The sequence below is a fragment of the Scyliorhinus torazame genome, chromosome 17, assembly GCF_047496885.1.
Source record: "Scyliorhinus torazame isolate Kashiwa2021f chromosome 17, sScyTor2.1, whole genome shotgun sequence".
NCBI lineage: Eukaryota > Metazoa > Chordata > Chondrichthyes > Carcharhiniformes > Scyliorhinidae > Scyliorhinus > Scyliorhinus torazame.
Genome location: NC_092723.1, coordinates 135,180,123 through 135,200,167, shown reverse-complemented (window position 1 = coordinate 135,200,167; position 20,045 = coordinate 135,180,123). Strand labels below are relative to the sequence as shown.

At 48.6% G+C, this 20,045-nt stretch overlaps 1 protein-coding gene across 1 annotated transcript in view; it reads right to left on the bottom strand.

Annotated features, from left to right (window-relative positions):
* Positions 1-20,045, bottom strand: part of LOC140394169 (sodium/myo-inositol cotransporter 2-like) — a 69,617-nt gene that overhangs the window by 45,376 nt on the left and 4,196 nt on the right. Inside the window, exons 6-8 of the mRNA XM_072481109.1 lie at positions 18,603-18,707; positions 8,333-8,438; positions 8,036-8,116 (exon numbers count right to left, since the gene is read on the bottom strand). Coding sequence (XP_072337210.1) covers positions 8,036-8,116; positions 8,333-8,438; positions 18,603-18,707 — 292 coding nt within the window. The remainder of the gene's footprint in view (positions 1-8,035; positions 8,117-8,332; positions 8,439-18,602; positions 18,708-20,045) is intronic.

Below are 20,045 nucleotides of genomic sequence, written 5' to 3'. Positions count from 1 at the left end.
CTCCCTACTATCCCCATGCAACAGGACCGACACCCAGCGAATCTGACCACGATTCGAGTGATCCTTTCACGATCACTTTCCTAAACAAACCCCACCACCGACCGCCGACCTACAATGATGACCCCGATTCCACAGAACTAGACACCACCTTTTGGCACTGAGATAATTCGTACAGACTCGTCCGGAATGACGAGAGCGATCCCAGATCACACCATGCAGCCCTATCAGCCCTGATACACTGGAGAGTTTGGCATCCGGGAGAAGATGACGACTTTGAGTCTGACTCCCAAAATGAGAACCCCTTTGCGACCCTGTTCGCAACCGATAACTGAGGTTTTAAAAGGAACCGCTTGGGAGAAAACAATGTCCTTTCTGATGGAACCTGCAGCATGTTTGATGTTGTTTGTACTTGTACTGTTAAATGTTGTATGTTAGACCAGAATTCTTTTTCCACAGCCCCATGACACCACCCTTCTGACGCCCACTGGCAGTCAGAGAAACTAGTTTGGCCAGACACTAGTTAAGCGGAACTAGTTTGTCCGCAGAGACTTGTTAATGCCCCAGACCCCAGTTCAGAGGAACTCGTCTGTCGACTGAAACACAGACCCCCGTTCGTAACTGCTCTTCTGGTTTGAAGGAAGAACCAATACGGCAGCCCCCCACGATGACTACATTTCTTGCCCGTTCTTGTCGGTTGCTCAGGCAGTGGAGAAACGGCATTGGGACCCGCCCTGCCTGGGAACCCCCCTCTGGTCAGCTACGCTCGGGTAGGGCACAAATGGCATTGGTCGCCATCCTACCCGGGGACTCCATCCAAATCGTACCCGTCGCGGCCCATACGCACCTCATTTTGGCAAGTTTTGTTCAAAAAGTTTTCTTTTGTTTTCAGGTGACCCTTAGGTTGCCAACCTTATGCTATTTACATCCTCAAACATTTGGATGGTAAATCGCACAGTCTGCGAGACGGCTTGCACTGGTTCAGTATTTGTAAGTGTGTCTTGGAAAGAAAAATGAGGGAGTCACACATAGTGACCAATTATAAAGGGAGTAATTGGCACTAAAGGACAGACAGGATATCATATGAGATATTAAAGCAAGATAGTAACAGACACTATGATTGATCACACAGAACTCCAGAAGCTCCAGGACCAGAGTAGAGAAGAGAAGAGAAGAAAAGAAAGAGAGAAGAAGAACCATGAGGACATCCTTCGCGTGGCTCATAACCCTAATGGACATTTGGTTGCGCGCGAACGCGAACCCCCTGACCTCAGCCCACCCAGCCGTTAATGATTCACTTCCCCACAGTACCCAGAGCCCAGTCACAAGCGACACCACACCATCTTGGTGTGACAGGTTTATAACCTGGTACTCCCTGTCCTACTTGATAGAATCCCTATTGGCATTGGCGATACTCTGCTGCATCGTGCAGATTATTCATCTGAGAAAATGGAGAAGGAGAGCCTACCACACTCGCACCCTGGTATATAGGATCAGATCCCCTATTTTCGGATATGACCAGACCCCCGACCCCCGCGATCCAAAATAAAGAGCATTCGTTTGCGATTTGGTGTAAATAAAGAAATGTTCATGAGCAATTGTACAATCCTGAGCTTGACTGCCAAGCCAGAAAATGTGTATAATACTGTTATGATTTTGTTTGTATGGTTTAGGAAGTTAGTGTGATGAAATGTTTGAGTGAGTGTAGTTTATTAAGGATATTTAGAGGTTCCGATTTTCTTGTTTTGTAATGCATGTCCCTGTTTGACAAAGCGCCCCTCAGAATTGTCAGTTAAAAAATGTTTTTGCATAGTTATGGTCAGTGTAGAGGCCATAGAAGAGTGCTCGCTGGGTCAGGGAATGAAAAACAACGCAGTTATGTGATCCTTCACGCTTCGTGTTAGGATCACAAGGAGGGTAGTGTAGCCACCTGGGTTGGCCAAGTCCCGATTTAAAATGGAGAACAGCAAAGGCTGAAGGGAAGTTCAGCCAACACAGGCAGAAACTAGCAGGTGCAAGTTACTGTGTATTAAACTCTGCAAAAGCCCAGACAGCATCGATACAAGCAGCCATCTACATAATAATGTAGCAGCCATCTACATACTAATGAGCAATCCCCGGGAACAATCGCAACACTTGGGATAAACAAAGCCAAGCCAGACTCCTCGGCGCCAGCAGGAGCCAACACAAAAGAGGTTAACGGACACCTCAAGACTGCCCATCGATCAGGGAACCGCTCCAGTATTGGAGAAATCGAACCAAGCGATTGGAACAAACTCCAATCACTTGGAACCAGGTACAGGGTCCGCCCCGAAAGGCGGGAAGCCCCTGACTACTATAAAGTTAAGCACCCAAGTTCAAATCGTTCTTCTTGACCGGGTCACTCAGCAACGCGAACCAACCCTTGACAGTGACCGGTGCAACTGCCACCGATATCCACTAAGTCTTAAGTCAACGCTCGCTACGAGATAGGCGCTCCTAGCTAGCAACACGGCAGAACAAGCCCAACAACAAAACCGCATTTATGGAGTTGGATCCTGCATTTCTTAAATATCAACTTCAATAACGTGATAGATATTGACCCTTTGTGATTCGTATCAACCATCACAATGTCATTGATAGCCATTGTAGGATGTTGGATACCATTTGGTAGGTTTTACTGAAGTCTTTGTAATCTTAAGAAGGTTAACAATGTATTTATTGGAACAGCACGCTTGTGCAGAGGTTAGCACTGCTGCCTATGGCGCTGAAGACCCAGGTTCGATCCCGGCCCCGGGTCACTGTCCGTGTGGAGTTTGCGCATTCTCCCCGAGTCTGTGTGGATTTCACCCCGACAACCCAAAGATGTGCAGGATAGGTGAATTGGCCATGCTAAATTGCCCCTTAATTGGACAAAAAGAATTGGGTGCTCTAAATTTATTTTTAAAAACTTAATGTATTTATTGACTACAAGAACTATGAACAAATATACAATAAAATATATTCAGTATACTCATAAGAGTTTGGCACGCATAGGGCGCGATTCTCCGCTCCCGCGACTAAGTGCCCATGCCGTCGTGAACGCCGTCTAGGTTCACGACGGCGCGAAACGCCCCGATCTCGACTGAAAATGGGCTAGGATCGGGGCCGCGAGAAACCCGTGGGGCGTGTCGCGAAAGCAGCGTCGTCACCGCGCGACGGCCGAATGACGCGGCGCTGCGCCATAAAGGGCGCGACCTGCGCACAGAAGGACCCGGAGTAGGAGAAGGAGTAGCGATGGTTGAGCCCCGGCGAGCCGCACCGAGGTTACGGGACACGGACCTGGACACCCTGCTAGATGAGGTGGAGAACAGAAGGGCCACCCTCTGCCCAAGACGTGGGCATCGACAGCCATCCAACGCGGTGAGGCGCGTTTGGCGTGATGTTGGCACCACTGTCAGTGCTATGGGGCAGACCCACCGGGCCGGGGAGCAGTGTCGAAAGAAGCTGCACGACCTCACTCGGACTGCCAGGGTAAGTGCCATGAGGGTGCCCCCGGGCACGAGGGGGGGAAGTTGGGGGGGGGGGGGGTTGGGGGGTCAGGGTGCACAACGATTTACTCGACCCACATGAGCCCCAGGACCCCCCCTGGAGTGATGCCATGGCGTGGCTCCAACTGTCTCCTGAACCAGCATAAATGTAGTTTATATCTGCACGCCCTGATGATACCCACCTAATTGTGATAGCTCACAACCAGCATGAGCGTATGAGATCCGGAGGGGGTTCCCCTGTGCTGCACCCCCTAAATGTCCACGAGCAGAGGGCCCTGGACCTCGCTGGGGGCTCCGCCACCTGGGAGGTCGCGACATGCCAGGTCGGAGGCGCAGAAGCAAGTGAGACAACCCTGCATGTCCTCACCCCCCCCAACCCGTCATCGCGCCCCTCACACTTTGCCCACTGCAGCCTCGATCCCCTCCCCCCTCACACATGCCACTGCACCCTCGATCCCCTCCCCCCCCCTCACACTGTGCCCCCACCACCACCATACACCCAGCCCACCGTGTCTAACGAACCCCGTATCTTTATGTTCCCCAGGGCCAGCCGCCGAACGTCCAGGGATGTCTCGGCCAAGAGACAGCCGACCATCTCCAACGTCAAGCGCACCCAGGGACGCACGCCAGAGGGTGGCAGTCGGTCGGACAGGAGGGCCATCCTCTCAGTATGGGATGCAGGACGGGGACGCTCAGACCACAGTCAGAGACAATACTGAGGGGCACAGGGCGGACAGTGCTGAAGACTCACACGTCACGGCCACACAACCCGTGGATTCACCTGGAAGTCAGCACGACATGGCCCGCATGCAGCTTGCACCGGGCCATGAGGGGGAGCAGCACACACAAGACTTACTAACGGACGATGACCTCGAGCTCGCAGCACTGCTGTCTCCCACACCATCCACCATCGCAGAGACACTCACCTCAGTTGGGCATATAAGTGATGAGGCACCCGGCCTGGTGCGCACCCCACATCCGACCCGGTACAGCAGGTGGAGTTTGGAGCAGCCGAGGGGCTGGACGGTCGGAGGGCAGCCCAGGCCCAGCAAACAGCTGCCGCCCAGACGGTTCCCGGGTTCTTGGATGTACTTGACCCACCTGGACAACTGATGCATGAGGACACCGAGGGACTGAATAACGGGATGAGGGCTATCTTCCAGGACCTGCACACGCAGTTGGAGGAGTCCATCCGCGTTCAGGAGCAGGGAGTGGTGCCTCAAAGATTCGTGAATAGACGCAGAAGGACCCGATTTTAGCGAAGTTACACCATATCGTCCTACACAAAGGTCTGTAGGGGAAACTTCTCAAGAAGCAGCGGATTTTCGTGACTAAGCAACAAGAGTTTAGCGTGGCGGATGGCATCCTCCTATGTGGAGCTTGTGTATTGATCCCAAGCCAAGGCAGAATTTCTATATTGAAGGATCTGTACACTGGACACTCGGGAATGTCCAAAATGAAGATGCTCGCCAGGAGCTACGTATTGTGGCCAGGAAGTGATGGCGACATCGAGCTGTTGGCACAGCAATGTGCCCTGTGTGAGGAACATCAAAAGCTCCCATCAACAGCGCCCCTTTGCTCCTGGAAATGGCCGGGTCAACCCTTTGAACACTGCATGCTGACTTTGCTGGACCGTTTCAAGGTTAGATGTTCCTGCTCATAGTGGTTAGACATCCATCGAATACTATTCACCATTTCAAGGTCTACCAGCTACCATCGAGATGTTGTTCATTTTGTTCAGTACCCATAGCATCCCGGGTGTACTGATTGCGGATAACGGCACCCCTTTCATTAGCGAGGAGTTCTCACACTCCATGAAGTCAAACAGAGTAAACCACAGCCGGACCACCCCACACCACCTCTCTTCAAACAGCCTGTGGAGAAGGCGGTACAGAGGTCTAAGAGGGGCATGAGAAAACAGGCCACAGGATCCAAAGTTGGCACAGTTCCTATTCAATTACCGTACCATGCCACACACAATGACAGGAGTGGTACTGGCAGAGCTGCTGATGGCCAAAGTCTGAGGGCCCACCTTAGCCTGATATTTCCCGATATTGGTGACAGTCTCTACAGGGAGTAGTCACTGATGCCTCCCCAGATGGTCAGTGTGGAAGCAATGCTCCCCAATCCGTTACACATCCCCTGACACAGCCAGGCAACTGCCGGAAGTGCAACCGAGGGCGAAGTGAAGAAGAAGGCCTCCTCCACCCTCTATGACAAAGGGACTTGTAGACTTCGGGAGTGGAGGGATGTCGTAACCCCCAGGAGACCAATGGGGATGAGCCAATTGATCTCCCCATGGGGCTGGTGGAATATGAGCTTATTCGCCGAGGGGCGGAGGCCCAACAGTGGGGCTCGTTCATTTTCCACAGATAAAACTGGCCTCCGCCCATCAGTGGGGGAGCCACAAGGGGAGATCAATTGCGTCATCCCCGTGGGTCTTGTGGGGGTTACAACAAAATGTAAAGTTTTTCCAAGTTTTCTACCAAATGTCCAACTATTTTCTTCAGCTCTGTAGACTCTTGTACCTCTGTGACACCTCAAAATTCTGTTTGTTCTGATAGTGAACAGTTTGATTCTTTGATAGCATTCGTGTCCAATGTATTTTCAAGGGTATTTTTCCAATTCCGTTCCTATATGAACATTTTCCAACCTTATTTCATTTTCCTCTTGCAGCGTTCATTTATTTTGAGGTTCACAGATGGCTTTCCTTCATTTACAGTTAGCTGCTCGCTTCGTGCTGTCACCTGCTTTTGCAATTCTGGCAGTGGGCCAAGGTTTCCAAAAATATATACTTTTGAGACTTCTGGAAAGTTCTTTTCCTTTCTGGATCCCTCTTGTAGTTTATTCAAATATTGTCTTTTGTCCTTTTGATGCTTTACTGGGGGTTTTCTGTACTTCTTTATATTATGCTCAGCGCAAGCCACAACTTGAAGATTAAAATATTTAATATTTCATCAAAGCTCGTTGGGGATACATCAGTACAATGCATTAGGATTACCTCATCAGTTTGTTCACCAAACCATTATAGAAATGTATTAATCTGGATTTTCTATGACTTTCTACTTAGACTTGAAGTACTCCAGTAGTTTAATCATTCTCTTCACTACTCCGATAGCTTAATAATTCTCTTCTCGGGGACACCCAATTTTCCATTAAGTTTGTCACTTTGATGAGTTCAACTTATTCGTCAAGTTGCATTTTTGATCCTTGGTTAAACCATTTTAAAGTGTAGATTCAACTTTAAGAAGTTGCTGAAATTCAAGATGGTGCTGCCATTTATTTGAAGACAAACGGTTGCCTTGTGCATGTCAGTTTTGGCGGGCTCCCGCTGCTATGGCACCATCGCTCACCTTGAAGAAATTTTAAACAATAGCTGCTTGGGTTGACTAGTTGCAGACCTCTCCATTTCACAGCTGTGCTCTAGGATCAAGAAATTGTAAATCCTGCCTTAGCTGGTCTTTAAAGTTGATTCTTTAGTTGCAATTCTTCCGAATTTATTAATTTTTTTGTCCCTTCTAGGAGTGAGCTTGGACGTCAATGTGGAAATTTGTTTTTTCTGACAGTTTTTAAACAGCAATTTCTGAGCACTGAACTATTTAAACATTTCTCTAGGCTTTCTTTAGCTTGGAATTTAAAAGCCTTCGCTCAACACTGCTAGGTCTGCTGACTGTACTCTAGAAATTGAAGCTGGATTTCCAAGAGATCCCATGGAGTCTTCTGCTGCAATGAAGAACTTCAGATTTCTGCCTTCAATTTCCAAACCTTTCTTTGAAGCTTTACCCTGCCGAATTTCCTCTGCACACCTGCTTCTTGAGCTTTTCTTCAGGTCAGACTGCTTCTTCAAATTTTTGTTTAATCTTGCAAGATTTTTGTTTCCCTCTGCATTTGTTGCGAGGTTTTTGTTTTTTCCATTCACTGCCACCATATTGTACGGTGCTGGAAACATTTGGTAGGTCTTAATTAAGTTTTTATAATCTTAAGTAGGTTAAGTTTATATATTTATTAATTACAAGAACTAAGTACATATACACAGTAAAGGGTTCAAGCTCGGAGCTGTCTCCATGCTTGCTTGTGCACATGGCTCTGTACATTAGACTGCCTCCTGTTGTGAGTCATGTACTCTTATACATAACTTTGTGCGCAGTACTGAAATCTGTCCCATGTTTTTTAAAATAAATTTAGAGTACCCAATACATTTTTTCTAATGAAGGGGCAATTTAGCATGGCCAATCCCTGCACATCTTTGGGTTGTGGGGGCAAAACCCACGCAAACACGGGGAGAATGTGCAAACTCCACACAGACAGTGACCCAGAGCCGGGATCAAACCTGGCCCCTAAGGCAGCTGTGCTAACCACTGTGCCACCGTGCTGCCCTAAAATCTGTCCCATGTTAACCATATACACCCCAATCCCTTATACTATAGCCTAAACCATCTTTGTGCATGTCCAACAGCAAAGTGAGTCTCCATTTTGATTCATCATCAGTGCAAGTCTAAACATTATGCACTCAGTTCAAGTGCTCTTACCGTATCCCATGAGAATGAGAGCTCCGATCAGCATGATCACCGTCTGAAGTGCATCGGTGTATATTACAGCCGCCAGCCCACCTATCACATAACATAAAGCAAAACATAAGTTGCACTTAGTTGGGGAAAACATCACCCATTTTAAATAAAACAAAAAACAATGATATATTGCTGATGATGTAGACTCAACTAGAAGCATGAGGGAGATGAGAATTTCTGAAGTAGATCCTATGAAGATGATGTGACTGGGTTCAATTACCCTTCACATGTGAAGAATGTTCAGTGTTCTAAACCTACCTCCAACAGTGTAGAGAGTGGTGATCACCAATAATCCGACCACTGCAATGTACAAGTCCCAGTGAAGAGCTTGTTGAATGAAGATAGCTCCAGCATAGATATCAACCTGTGCACATTACCACAAGATGCATTACTTAGCAATATATCACTACCAAACTCCACAGCTGAGCTTAAATCCCACCATCTCAGCTTAAATTGCTGGGTGTGGGCAGAGAGCTTTTATTTTCATGGGATCTGAACATTTCTGGCTCAGCCAACATTTATTGCCCATCCATAATCACTCCACAGCTGAGCTTAAATCCCACCATCTCAGCTTAAATTGCTGGGTGTGGGCAGAGAGCTTTTATTTTCATGGGATCTGAACATTTCTGGCTCAGCCAACATTTATTGCCCATCCATAATCACTCTTGGGAAGGTGGTGGTGAACTGCCTTCAACACCACACACAAACTGCAGTCTGTGGTGGTGTACGTACACCTACAGTGCTGTTAGAAAGGCAGTTCCAGGGTTTTGAATTAGTAACAGTGAAAGAACACAATGTTGTTCCAAGTTAGGATGATGTACAGCTTGGAGGGAAAATTGTAGGTGGTGATGCTCCCATGCATCTGCTGCCCTGGTCCTTCTAGCTGGTAGAATTTGCAGATTTGGATGGTCAAAGGAGCTTTGGTGAGTTGCTACAGTGCATTTTGTAGATGGTACACACTGCTACCACTGTGTGTTAGTGGTGAAGGGAGTGATGGTGGATGGGATGCCAATCAAACGGGCTACTTTGTCCTGGATAGGTGGACAAAGAAACTATGTCCTTGAACTTCTTGAGTTTTGTTGGAGCAGCACCCCATCCAGGAAGTGGAGAGTACTCCATAACATTAATTTTTTAATTCATTTATGGGATGTGGGTGTCGCTGGCTAGGCCAAAATTTATTGTTCATCCATAGTGGTGAGCTGCCTTCCAGAACCACTGCATTCCCTTGCCTGGTGCCTTATAGGTGCTGGACAGCCTTTGGGGAGTCAGTAAGAGTTACTTGCCACAGAATTTCTAGCCTCTATCTCGCTGTTGGAGCCAGAGTATTTATATGGCTGGTCAAGCTCAGTTTCTGGTCATTGGTAATCCCCTATGATGTTCATAGTGGGGGATTCAGCAATAGTATTGCTGTTGAATGTCATGGGAAGATCGTTATATTTTCTCATGGGAGATGGTCTTTGCCTGACACTGTATAATGCTTGAATACAGGTCTTGCTAAATATGGACATGTTCTGCTTCAGTATCTGAGAAGTTGCAAATGGTACAGAGCACTGTGCAATCATCAGCAAACATCACTATTTCTGATCTAATGATGCAGGGAAGGTCATTGATGAAGCAGCTAAAGATGGTTAGGCTAGGTCACTACCCTAAGGAACTCCTGCAGAAATGTCCTGGGACTGAGATGATTGGCATACAACAACCACAGCTATCTTTCTTTGGTGCTATGTAGTTCTTTAATTGTCCACATTATTCAGGACTGGATTTGACAGCACCTCAGAGCTTTGATCGGATCCGTTGCTTGTGTCATCTCTTAGTTCTGTCTATTGCATGCCGCTTCAGCTGTTTGACAGGCAAATAGTCCTGTGTTGTAGCTTCATCGGATTGACACTTCTCTTTTAAGTATGCTTTTGTAAGCTCTCCTGCACTCTTCATTGTACTATGGTTGATCACCCAGCTTGGTGGTAATAGGAGAGTGAGGGATATGCCGGAGTTTAAGGTTATCTGAATGGTTGTAAATTGGGAGAGGGGAGTGTGCAGCGGGACCTGGGTGTCCTTGTGCACCAGTCGTTGAAGGTATGCATGCAGATGCAGCAGACGGGAAAGAAGGCTAATGGTATGTTGGCCTTCATTGCGAGAGGTTTTGAGTACAGGAGCAGGGATGTGTTGTTGCAATTACACAGGGCCTTGGTGAGGCCACACTGAGGAAGGATGTTCTTGCTCTCGGGGGAGTGCAGTGAAGGTTTATCAGACTGATTCCAAGGATGGCGGGTCTGTCATATGAAGAGGGATTGACTAGGTTAGGATTGTTCTCGCTGGATTTCAGAAGAATAAGGGGGGATCTCATAGAGACCTATAAGCTTCTAACGGGACCAGACAGGGTAGATGCAGGGAAGATGTTCCCAATAATGGGTGTGTCCAGAACCAGGGGTCACGGCCTGAGGATTCCGGGTAAACCATTTCGGACAGAAATGATGAGACATTTTTTCACCCAAAGAGTGGTGAGCCTGTGGAATTCATTACCAGAGGAAGTAGTTGATGCTAAAACATTGAATATATTCAAGAGGCGGCTAGATATAGCACTTGGGGTGAATGGGATCAAAAGCTATGGGGAGAAAGCAGGATTTGGCTATTGAGTTGGATGATCAGCTAAGATTGTGATATGTCGCGGAGCAGGCTCGAAGGACCAAAAGATCTCCTCCTGCTCCTATCTTCTATGTATCTATGTATCTATGTTACAGAATGTGGTTGAATACAATTCAATTGAAGGCCCATGGAGGCTCAGTTTTGATTTGCTAGATTTTTTAAAAATGTATTCCATTTAACACGGTGATAGTGCCACATAACATGATAACCTCAAATATGAAGACGGTTTTTGTTTCCTCAAGGACAGTGCAGTAGGCACTCCCAACCTATATTGTCATGGACAGATGCATCTGCGACAGGGTAAATTGTCCAGATGAGGTCAAGTAAGTTTTTCGCTATTGATTCCCTCACTACCTCCCTCAGTCCCAGTCTAGCAGCTATGTTCTTCAGGACATGGCCAGCTCGGCCAGTAGTGATACAACTGAGCCACTCTTTGTGATGGACAAGTCCCCCACCCAGAGTAAGTTCTGTGTCCTTGCTCGCGACACTGTTTCTTTTCACTGGTGTTTAACATAGAAGAATGTTGATTCATCATCTGAGGAGGGCGGTAGATGGTAATCAGCCGGAGGCTTCCTTGCCCATATGAACAAGGAGCAGCAGTAGGCCATTCAGCCCCTCGAGCCTGCTCCGCAATTTAATAAGATCATGGCTGATCTGATAGTAACTTCAAATTCAAAAAACTTACTTGACCTCATCCTGACAATCTACCCTTAGTCACTTTTTTGGGCCCTAGGGAGTTTCTCCCCAGTCAAGCCCACTGGGGAGCTGAACTCGTTGGCCAGACCAACTCCTCAGAGATTGGGCCCCAATCACCCCGTTGCTTACCAAGAATCTATCCACCTCTCCCTAAAAATATTCAAGGACTCTGCTTCCACCACCTTTTCAGGAAGAGAGTTCCAAAGACTCACAATCCTCTCAGAGAAACAATTTCTCCTCACCTCAATTTTACCTGGAAGACCCTTGATTTGTGAACTGTGACCCTTAGTTCTGGATTCTCTCACAAGAGGAAACATCCTCCACACATCCACCCTGTCATGATCCCTCAGGATGTTGTATGTTCCAATCAAGTCACCTCTTACTCTTCTAAATTCCAGCAGATACAAGCTTAGCCTGTCCAACTTTTCCTCATACGACCCCACCCATTCCAGGTATTAGTCTGAACTGTTTCCAATGCATTTACATCCTTCCTTAAATAAGCTGACCAATAGTATACACAGTACTCCAGATGTGGTTTACTAGTACTCACTGCATAACTGAAGCATAACCTCTCTGCTTTTATATTCAATTCCCCTTGCAATAAATGATAACACTCTATCAGCTAGCCTTCGGAGCTCTGCAATCTTTCACCATTTAGATAATAAGCTTTTCTTTTATTCTTCCTGCCAAACTGGATAACTTCACATTTCCCACATTATACTCCATTTGCCAGATGCGAAATTCTCCGTTTGGGACACTAAGAGCGCAATCTAACGGAAACGTGTCATTTGTGGCAGGTTTTCTTTTTTAAAAATATTTTTATTCTCCTTTTTCGCATTTTCTCACAAATTTACACCCACCAACAATAAACAATAAGCAGTAACGAATATAATGTCAATCCCCATATCAACAACAACAATCCCATCCTCCCACCAACCCCCAAACAACTGCCCGCATGTTAACATAAACAAATAACAGAAGGAATCAGGAATCACTCATAGTCACCATTAACACATACAGTCCCCCTCCCCCCAACCCTCCCAACCACTCCCCCCACTAATGTTCGATGTTATCCAATTCTTGAAAGTGCATAATGAATAATGTCCATGAATTGTAGAACCTTCTCAAGAGTCAGGAATTCCCACAGGTCCCCCCCACCACGTCAGGGCATAGGGTGGAGAGGCTGCTCTCCATCTCAACATGATCCGCCTTCGGACGATCAACGAGGCGAAGGCTACAACGTCTGCCTCCGCACCCGTTTCCAACCCCGGCTGGTCCGACACCCCGAATATGGCCTCCCGGGTGCCCGGGTCCAGTTTCACGTGCACCCCTTTAGAAATTACCCTAAAAAACTCCTTCCAGTAATCCTCCAGCTTTGGCCAGGACCAAAACATATGAATGTGATTTGCGGGGCTCCCCATCCCACAATGTTCACACACATCTTCTACCCCCTCAAAGAGCCGACTCATCCTCGCCCTTGTGAGGTGCGCTCTATGTACCACCTTCAGCTGTATCAGCCCCAACCTTGCGCACGAGGTGGAGGCGTTCACTCTCCGGAGCATCTCAAACCAGAACCCCTCCTCCATTCCTTCTCCTAACTCTTCCTCCCAGTTTGCTTTGATCCCTTCCAGTGGTGCCTTCTCCTCTTCCAAAATAGCTCCATAAACCGCTGACACATGTGTGGCAGGTTTTGCTGAGAGTTTCTCCCTGGCTCTGTCGGCGAGATCCCCACTTCTTTCTAACCACACTTAAGTCACTTTTGTGTGCCCTAGGGAGTTTGTCCCTGGTCAAGCCCACACGTTTCATCACTGGGGAGCTGAACTCACTGGCCAGACTGACTCCTCTGAGATTGGGCCACCATTTTGAAAGGGTGCCCTGATCTCTAAGGGGGCTTGCACACACCCACCCCCCACCCCCCCACCCATGGTCAATGTCACCTCCCACACATATGGGCATTACCCCCCCCCCTCCCCAAGTGCTGACACCCCGTTATGGGGTCACTGAGGGGCCCCCCTTTTCAGGCCTTCCCACGCCGCATTTCAGACCCTTCCTACTAGTACCCACACCCTTCTCAACTGAATCTTCCAAAGCCCTTTCAAACCCATCCTGCCCCCCCAACCCTTCATACTCCCTCCACCCTCCTTTTGTGGGCATAGCCCCCCTCAGGCCCTGACCATTGGTAGTACCACCCAGGCATTCTGGCACTGGCACCCTGCCAGTGCTCCTGCCAGCTTTACAGTGCAATGTGGCACCATGGCAACCTTGGCAGTGCCAGTGTGGCACTGCCAAGGTGTCAACATGGCAGTGCCAAGGTGCCTGCTTTCAATGGGGAGGGCCAGGGGGCCACCCTGCCTTGTGCCTGACCACTCAGGGGCATCTGATGGCCCGAGCGACCCTCCACCCGGGTGTCGTTCTGCCTTGTCCATGTTTGTATGGACCAGTACTGAATGGTACCCGACAGGGGTCTCCAGGGTTTTAAATCTACTTTGGCGCGCGAGGCTTGGTACTGTCCACTGTGGGGAGGATCCTGATCGTAACGCCTTGCGAGATCGGTGTAGATCTCAGGAGGCATACTGGTTGTCCGAAGCCCGTGAGAGGCCTCGACCGACATCTACTGACCACGTTGCTCGCCCGTTTGGGTGCAATGTGGCTGGTAGATCACACCCTAAGTTGGTGCTGGGACTGAATTGCATGTGGTTCGCTTTCCCTTTGAGGGCGCTGTTTGTGGAACAATTCTGCACATGCTAATGGACCAACACTCAGCCCACGTGAATCAAGAGCAAATCTCACTCCTGCCGGTGTCAGACTCGCTGATGCCGTAATTGGTGCCAGAGAGCTTGACAAGCTGGAGATGCTTATATGCACTCCACTCTCCACATACTCTCATTTTAGCCAAGAAGATGGCAGCACGAAGATCGGCTCCCCGGGTCCTGAACTCTGAGCTTGAGAGAATGCTTGATGTAGTGGAGGAGAGACTGAACACCCTCTTCCCCAGGGTGGACAGGAGGCTCCAGCCACGAATGTCAACCAGGCCTGGGTGGAGTTGGCCGGGGGGGTGGGGGGGGGGTGGGGGGAGGGGGGGGGGGGGGGGTCAGTGCTGTCAGCCTCACTAGGCAGACCGACACAGTGTCGAATGAAGATGAATGACCATCTTAGGGCAACTCGGGTGAGTCACCACCTCTGTTTCCCTGTCCCTCACTCCTGTCCCTCACTCCTCACATCACACCACCACTCCCATAGAGGCCAATCAAAACCCACCTGCCTGCATCTCCCTCACCCCCCCCCCCCCCCCCCCCCCCCCCCCCCCCCCCCCGCCCTGCAGTAAATCCCAACACCTGTATTGTCTTTTTTGGCCAGGTGCCTTGCACACACATGTCACCAGCTACAGACCCCCCATGTAACTTGCCTCCATGTGTCTCACCATGTCCTTTATGTGTCCCCTAGGACAAGGCAGCCCATAACAAAAGCAATAGCAAGTGAGTCACCTCTCTCTCCCAGACCACTAATTCTCAAGATCTCACCATCTGTCTTGTCTTTTGTCTTGCAGGATTGCCATCAGACCTTGCCTGCCTATCTGGGGTACCTTGCCCCAGCTGCATCCCCAGTATTCCCCGGAACACTAGTCCGGGAAGATACCAACTTCTTGTCACTTCTGTCATCCGCACCCTCCACCATCGCAGTTACTATCACCTTGGTGAGGCATGTGATGAGGCTCCTGGGTCACTTCTGGTGAGTATTGTCACACATACTGCAGCACAGGTGGAGGTAGGACACCAAGGGAGCGGACAGTCGGAGGGCTGCCCAATCCCAGGAAACAGCTGTAGTCCGGACAATTACCACACTTCTGGAACGTATGACCCTATCACTGATGGAGATGCAGACACAGAGCCAGGATTTCCAGGAGGCGGTGTCAGAAACTTTCCAGCATCTGCAGGTGCAGCTGGAGGAGTCCAACCATATTCAGGTGCAGGAGATGGTGCCGACAATGTGTGCTACCCAGGCCAACACTGAACGTTTGGCATCACAGTGGAAGCCTTGGGTCGAAAAATCACAGCCGTGGGTCAAGATGTCCAAGGCTTGAGGCAATCTGTGTGGTCAATGGCTGAGGCTCAGGACAGGGGAACCCAGTCACAGGCAGCCATGTACCGTCCCACATGGACATTGCTGCAGCACTCCAGGACTTGGCCCATTCATAAATGGTCATGGCTGAGGGTGTCAAGCGCATTGGCCGGGCGCTGACTGGCCTGGGTCAGTCCCAGAGGGACATGGGACATTGCAGTGTCAGAGGGACATGACCGAGGCAGTGAGGGACATACATGGCTTACCCATTGAAGGATGTGGCCCAGTTCCAGTGCTCCATGGTAGAGGGCATCAAGACCCTGGTTCAGATGAGGGCAAGCCTCCAGGACTGGCAGTGCCAAGTGACATGGATCCTCCAGAGTTCACTCCGGCCTCATCTCCATCCCATTAAGTATCCTGGGGACAAATTCAACCCAGCCAATTACTGCCCTATCGTTCTACTCTCCATCAGTAAAGTGATAGAAGGAGTCATCAACAGTACTATCAAGCAGCACATACTCAGCAATAACCTGCTCACGGACGCTCAGTTTGGGTTCCGTCAGGGTCACTCAGTTCCTGACCTCATTACAGTCTTGGTTCGAACATGGACAAAAGATCTGATGCCAGAGTGGAGGTGAGTGTGACTGCCCTTGACATCAAGGCAGCATTTGACCAAGTATGGCATTAAGGAGTCGTAGCTAAACTGGAGTCGAATCAGGGGGAAAACTGTCCACTGTTTGGAGTCATACCTGGCACAAAGGAAAACCGTCGTCGTGGTTGGAGGTCAATCATCTCAGCTCCAGGACATCACTGCAGGAGTTCCGCAGGGTAGTGCCCTAGGCCCAACCATCTTCAGCTGCTTCATCCATGACCTCCATTCCATCATAAGGTCAGAAGTGTGAATATTTGCAGACGACTGCACAATGTTCAGCACCATTCGCGACTCCTCAGATAATGAAACAGTCCATGTCCAAATGCAGCAAGACCTGGACACTATCCAGGCTTGGGCTGGCAAGTGGCAAGTTACACTCACGCCACACCAGTGCCAGGCAATGACCATCTCCTACAAGAGAGGATCTAACCATCGCCCCTTTATATTCAATAGCATTTCCATCACAGAATCCCCTCCAATTAACATTCTGGGGGTTATCATTTTTCCAAAACTGAACTGGACGAGCCATATTAATACTGTGGCTACCAGGGCTTGTAAAAGGCTAGGAATCCTACAGCAAGTAACTCACCTCCTGACTCCCCAAAGCCTGTCCACCATCTACAAGGCACAAGTCAGGGATGTAATGGAACACTCTTCACTTGCCTGGATTAGTGTGGCTCCAAATACACTCAAGAAGCTCAACACCATCCAGGACAAAACATCCCACTTCATTGCTCATCCTTCCAAAAACATTCAAATCCTCCACCACCGACAAACAATGACAGCCGTGTGTACTATCTACAAGATGCACAGCAGTAACTCACCAAGGTTCCTTCGACAACACCTGCCAAACCCACGACCACTACCATCTAGGACAAGAGCAACAGAACCCCACCACCTGGAGATTCCCCTCCAGGTCACTCACCACCTTGACTTGGAAATATATCACCGTTCCTTCATTGTCACTTGGGCAACATCCTGGAACTCTCACCCTAACAACACAGTGGGTGTACCTACACCTCAAGGACTGCAGCAGTTCAAGGAGGCAACTCACCACCACCTTCTGAAGGGCAACTAGGGATGGACAATAAATGCTGGCTATACCAGCGCAGTAGTATGCAGGGAGTTTCCCTTGGACACCTCAACATTGACTCTGGACACATCCCGGAAATGAATTTTAAAAAAGAACAAAACCTGAATCTTGGGAGTTTCGGACAATTTAAATGAATGTATCAACTATCTCACTATTTGACCTGACGCCATGAGACTTCGTAGGGTCCAGAGTCAATGTTGAGGTGTCCAAGGGAAACTCCCTGCATACTACTGCACTACCATCTCCAGTGGGTCTCTCCTGCTCAGGAAACTGGACATTGCTCGGGATGGCAATTGTCTAGAGCATGATTCCGGGACTATGACTATGTCAGGCCATTGCTTGACTAGTCTGTGGAACAGCAGTGCCAACCTTGGCACAATCCCCCAGCTGTTAATAAGCAGAACTTTGGAAGATTAGCAGGACTCCGGGTGCTGTTATCGTTTCCAGTGCTTAGATCGATGCCAAGTGGTCTGACCGATTCCATTTCTATTTTTACTTTGTAGCAGATTTTTACAACTGAGTGGCTTGCTCTGCCATTTCAGAGAGCAGTTAAGAGTCGGCTGCAGTGTTGTGTGTCTGGAATCACATGCAGGTAAAGACGGGAGATTTCCTTCCCTAAAGAGCATTAGTGAACCAGATGATAATCAGCGATAGTTTCATGGGCACCATAACTGGGGCTAGCTTTTAATTCCAAATTTATTTATTAATTGAATTTACATTCCTGTAACTTCTGTGGTCAAGTGACATCATCACTGTGCCACTGTCTTTATTCCTTCTCTACAAGGGTCGCCAAAGAGTGCTTATTCTTCACACGTGTGGCAATTCTAGTCTCCTGCACCCACCCAATCCATATATCTTTTATATGCAAGTGACTGCTCTGTTTTGTTTCACTCATTTACACGATTCTCTTTCCTTGTTTAACTTAACCTGTTTCAATGTTGGAAATTCCAGGAGGAACATTTCTTCCTACAGGTCATGTGCAATTTTTCCTCCTCATTTCATTCCTTTTATAAAACATTTTTTTAAAATAAATTTAGTGTACCCAATTGATTTTTTCCATCTACCCAATCCACCTAACCTGCACATCTTTGGGTTGTGGGGGCGAAACCCACGCAAACACGGGGAGAATGTGCAAACTCCACACGGACAGTGACCCAGAGCTGGGATCGAACCTGGGGCCTCGGCGCCGTGAGGCTGCAGGGCAAACCCACTGCGCCACCGTGCTGCCCCTCATTTCATTCCTAATCATTTAGGGTTACATTCATTCAGTTTGTGTGTGCTAATCATGTGTGAGCATCCTCTGGATTTAGCAATATTCTGTTTTCCTCCCTTGAAAATTTTGTTACACCGTCTTCAAGTTGCGCTTATCAAAATTACATACTTACTGATATCTTTGTGAATATATAGATGAACAAATAAAGAATTGCAATAAAAAGCCGAATTCTTTGACCTCCAAATCGTTTTAGTAAATATTCAGGCATCGTGGTGACCTGCAGAGAGACAATACGTTCATCCCTTTTGTATCACTGATAGAACGCAAAAGATTACATGGGAATCAGAATGGAAGGAGGCTTTTATAAATGTTTTTTGCATGCCCATTTGAAACCACAAAAGAGAATCACAGGCCCACCCAGAGGATTGAAAAGTTGAAATGGACCATATATGAGAATAACTGGAAGCCATCATAGCTCAGGACAGGCACGATAAGGAATAATTAGAGATTGCGTCAGCTTGGAGTTGAAGGTTGTGGGTTCAAGACCCACTCCAGAGACTTGAGCAGAACAGTAGGCTGACTGTCCAGTGCAACACTAAGGAGAGCAACCCTATCAGATGCTGGGCTGGATTTCGTCATTTAGTTGGCGGCACAGTGGTTAGCACTGCAGCCTCACAGGACCCAGGTTCGATTTCAGCCTTGGGTGACTGTCTGTTCTCCCCGTGTCTGCGTGGGTTTCCTCCAAGTGTTCCAGTTTCTTCACACAGTCCAAAGGCGTGCAGGTTAGGTGGATTGACCATGCTAAATTGCCCCCAAGTGTCCAAAGATTGGGTGGGATTATGGGGATGGAGCAGGGGACCTAGCTAACATGCTTTTTTAGAGCGGATCGGTGCTAACCCGATGGGTTGAATGGCCTCATTCTGCACTTTGGGGACTCTATGATTGTGGTGGGGATCCCACCGATGAGCCCAAAAGCAGGGGGTGACCCTGTGAGATCCAGGACTGCTTTTTGTCAGCAGCAGCCACCGAGGTGGTTTCCTCAAATGGTCCAGAACTGCACACAGCTGGCAGCTCATGAGGGCAACTAATCAGGAGCAGGGGCCATTGCTGGGACTGTAGCCAGAATCAAAGGATGCAATGGATGGCCGCGTCCTCACAATCGGGTAAAAGGGATCGGGGGGCACTGGATGAATCAGGCAAACATGGTAGATGGGGTGGGGGAAGTTGCTGAGGGAAGATGGTGTCATTGTTGTGGGTGGATGTTGTGAGTGACCTCCATGGGCCAAAGCGTGTCTAAATAGGAGGACATCGCAAACTGACAGAGGTTGCCAGGGTCTAGCTGGCCACTGTTAAAATGCCAGTGACAGCAGGAAGATGTTGTTAATTGGCCATTAAGTGGTTCAATTGCACTCTAGATTGGAGGCTGGTTCACCACATTCCCCACTGCTGGTAAGATGGCCTGGTAGCAATAAGATGACAGGCAAGCTAACCCTACCTTCCCACACCATTTTATGTCCCCTCCCACCACTGCTGCCCCATCCAGCTCACTGTCATTGAAATGAGATATTAAATGAGATATTAGATGTTACCCCTCACAGGTGAATATAAAAGAACG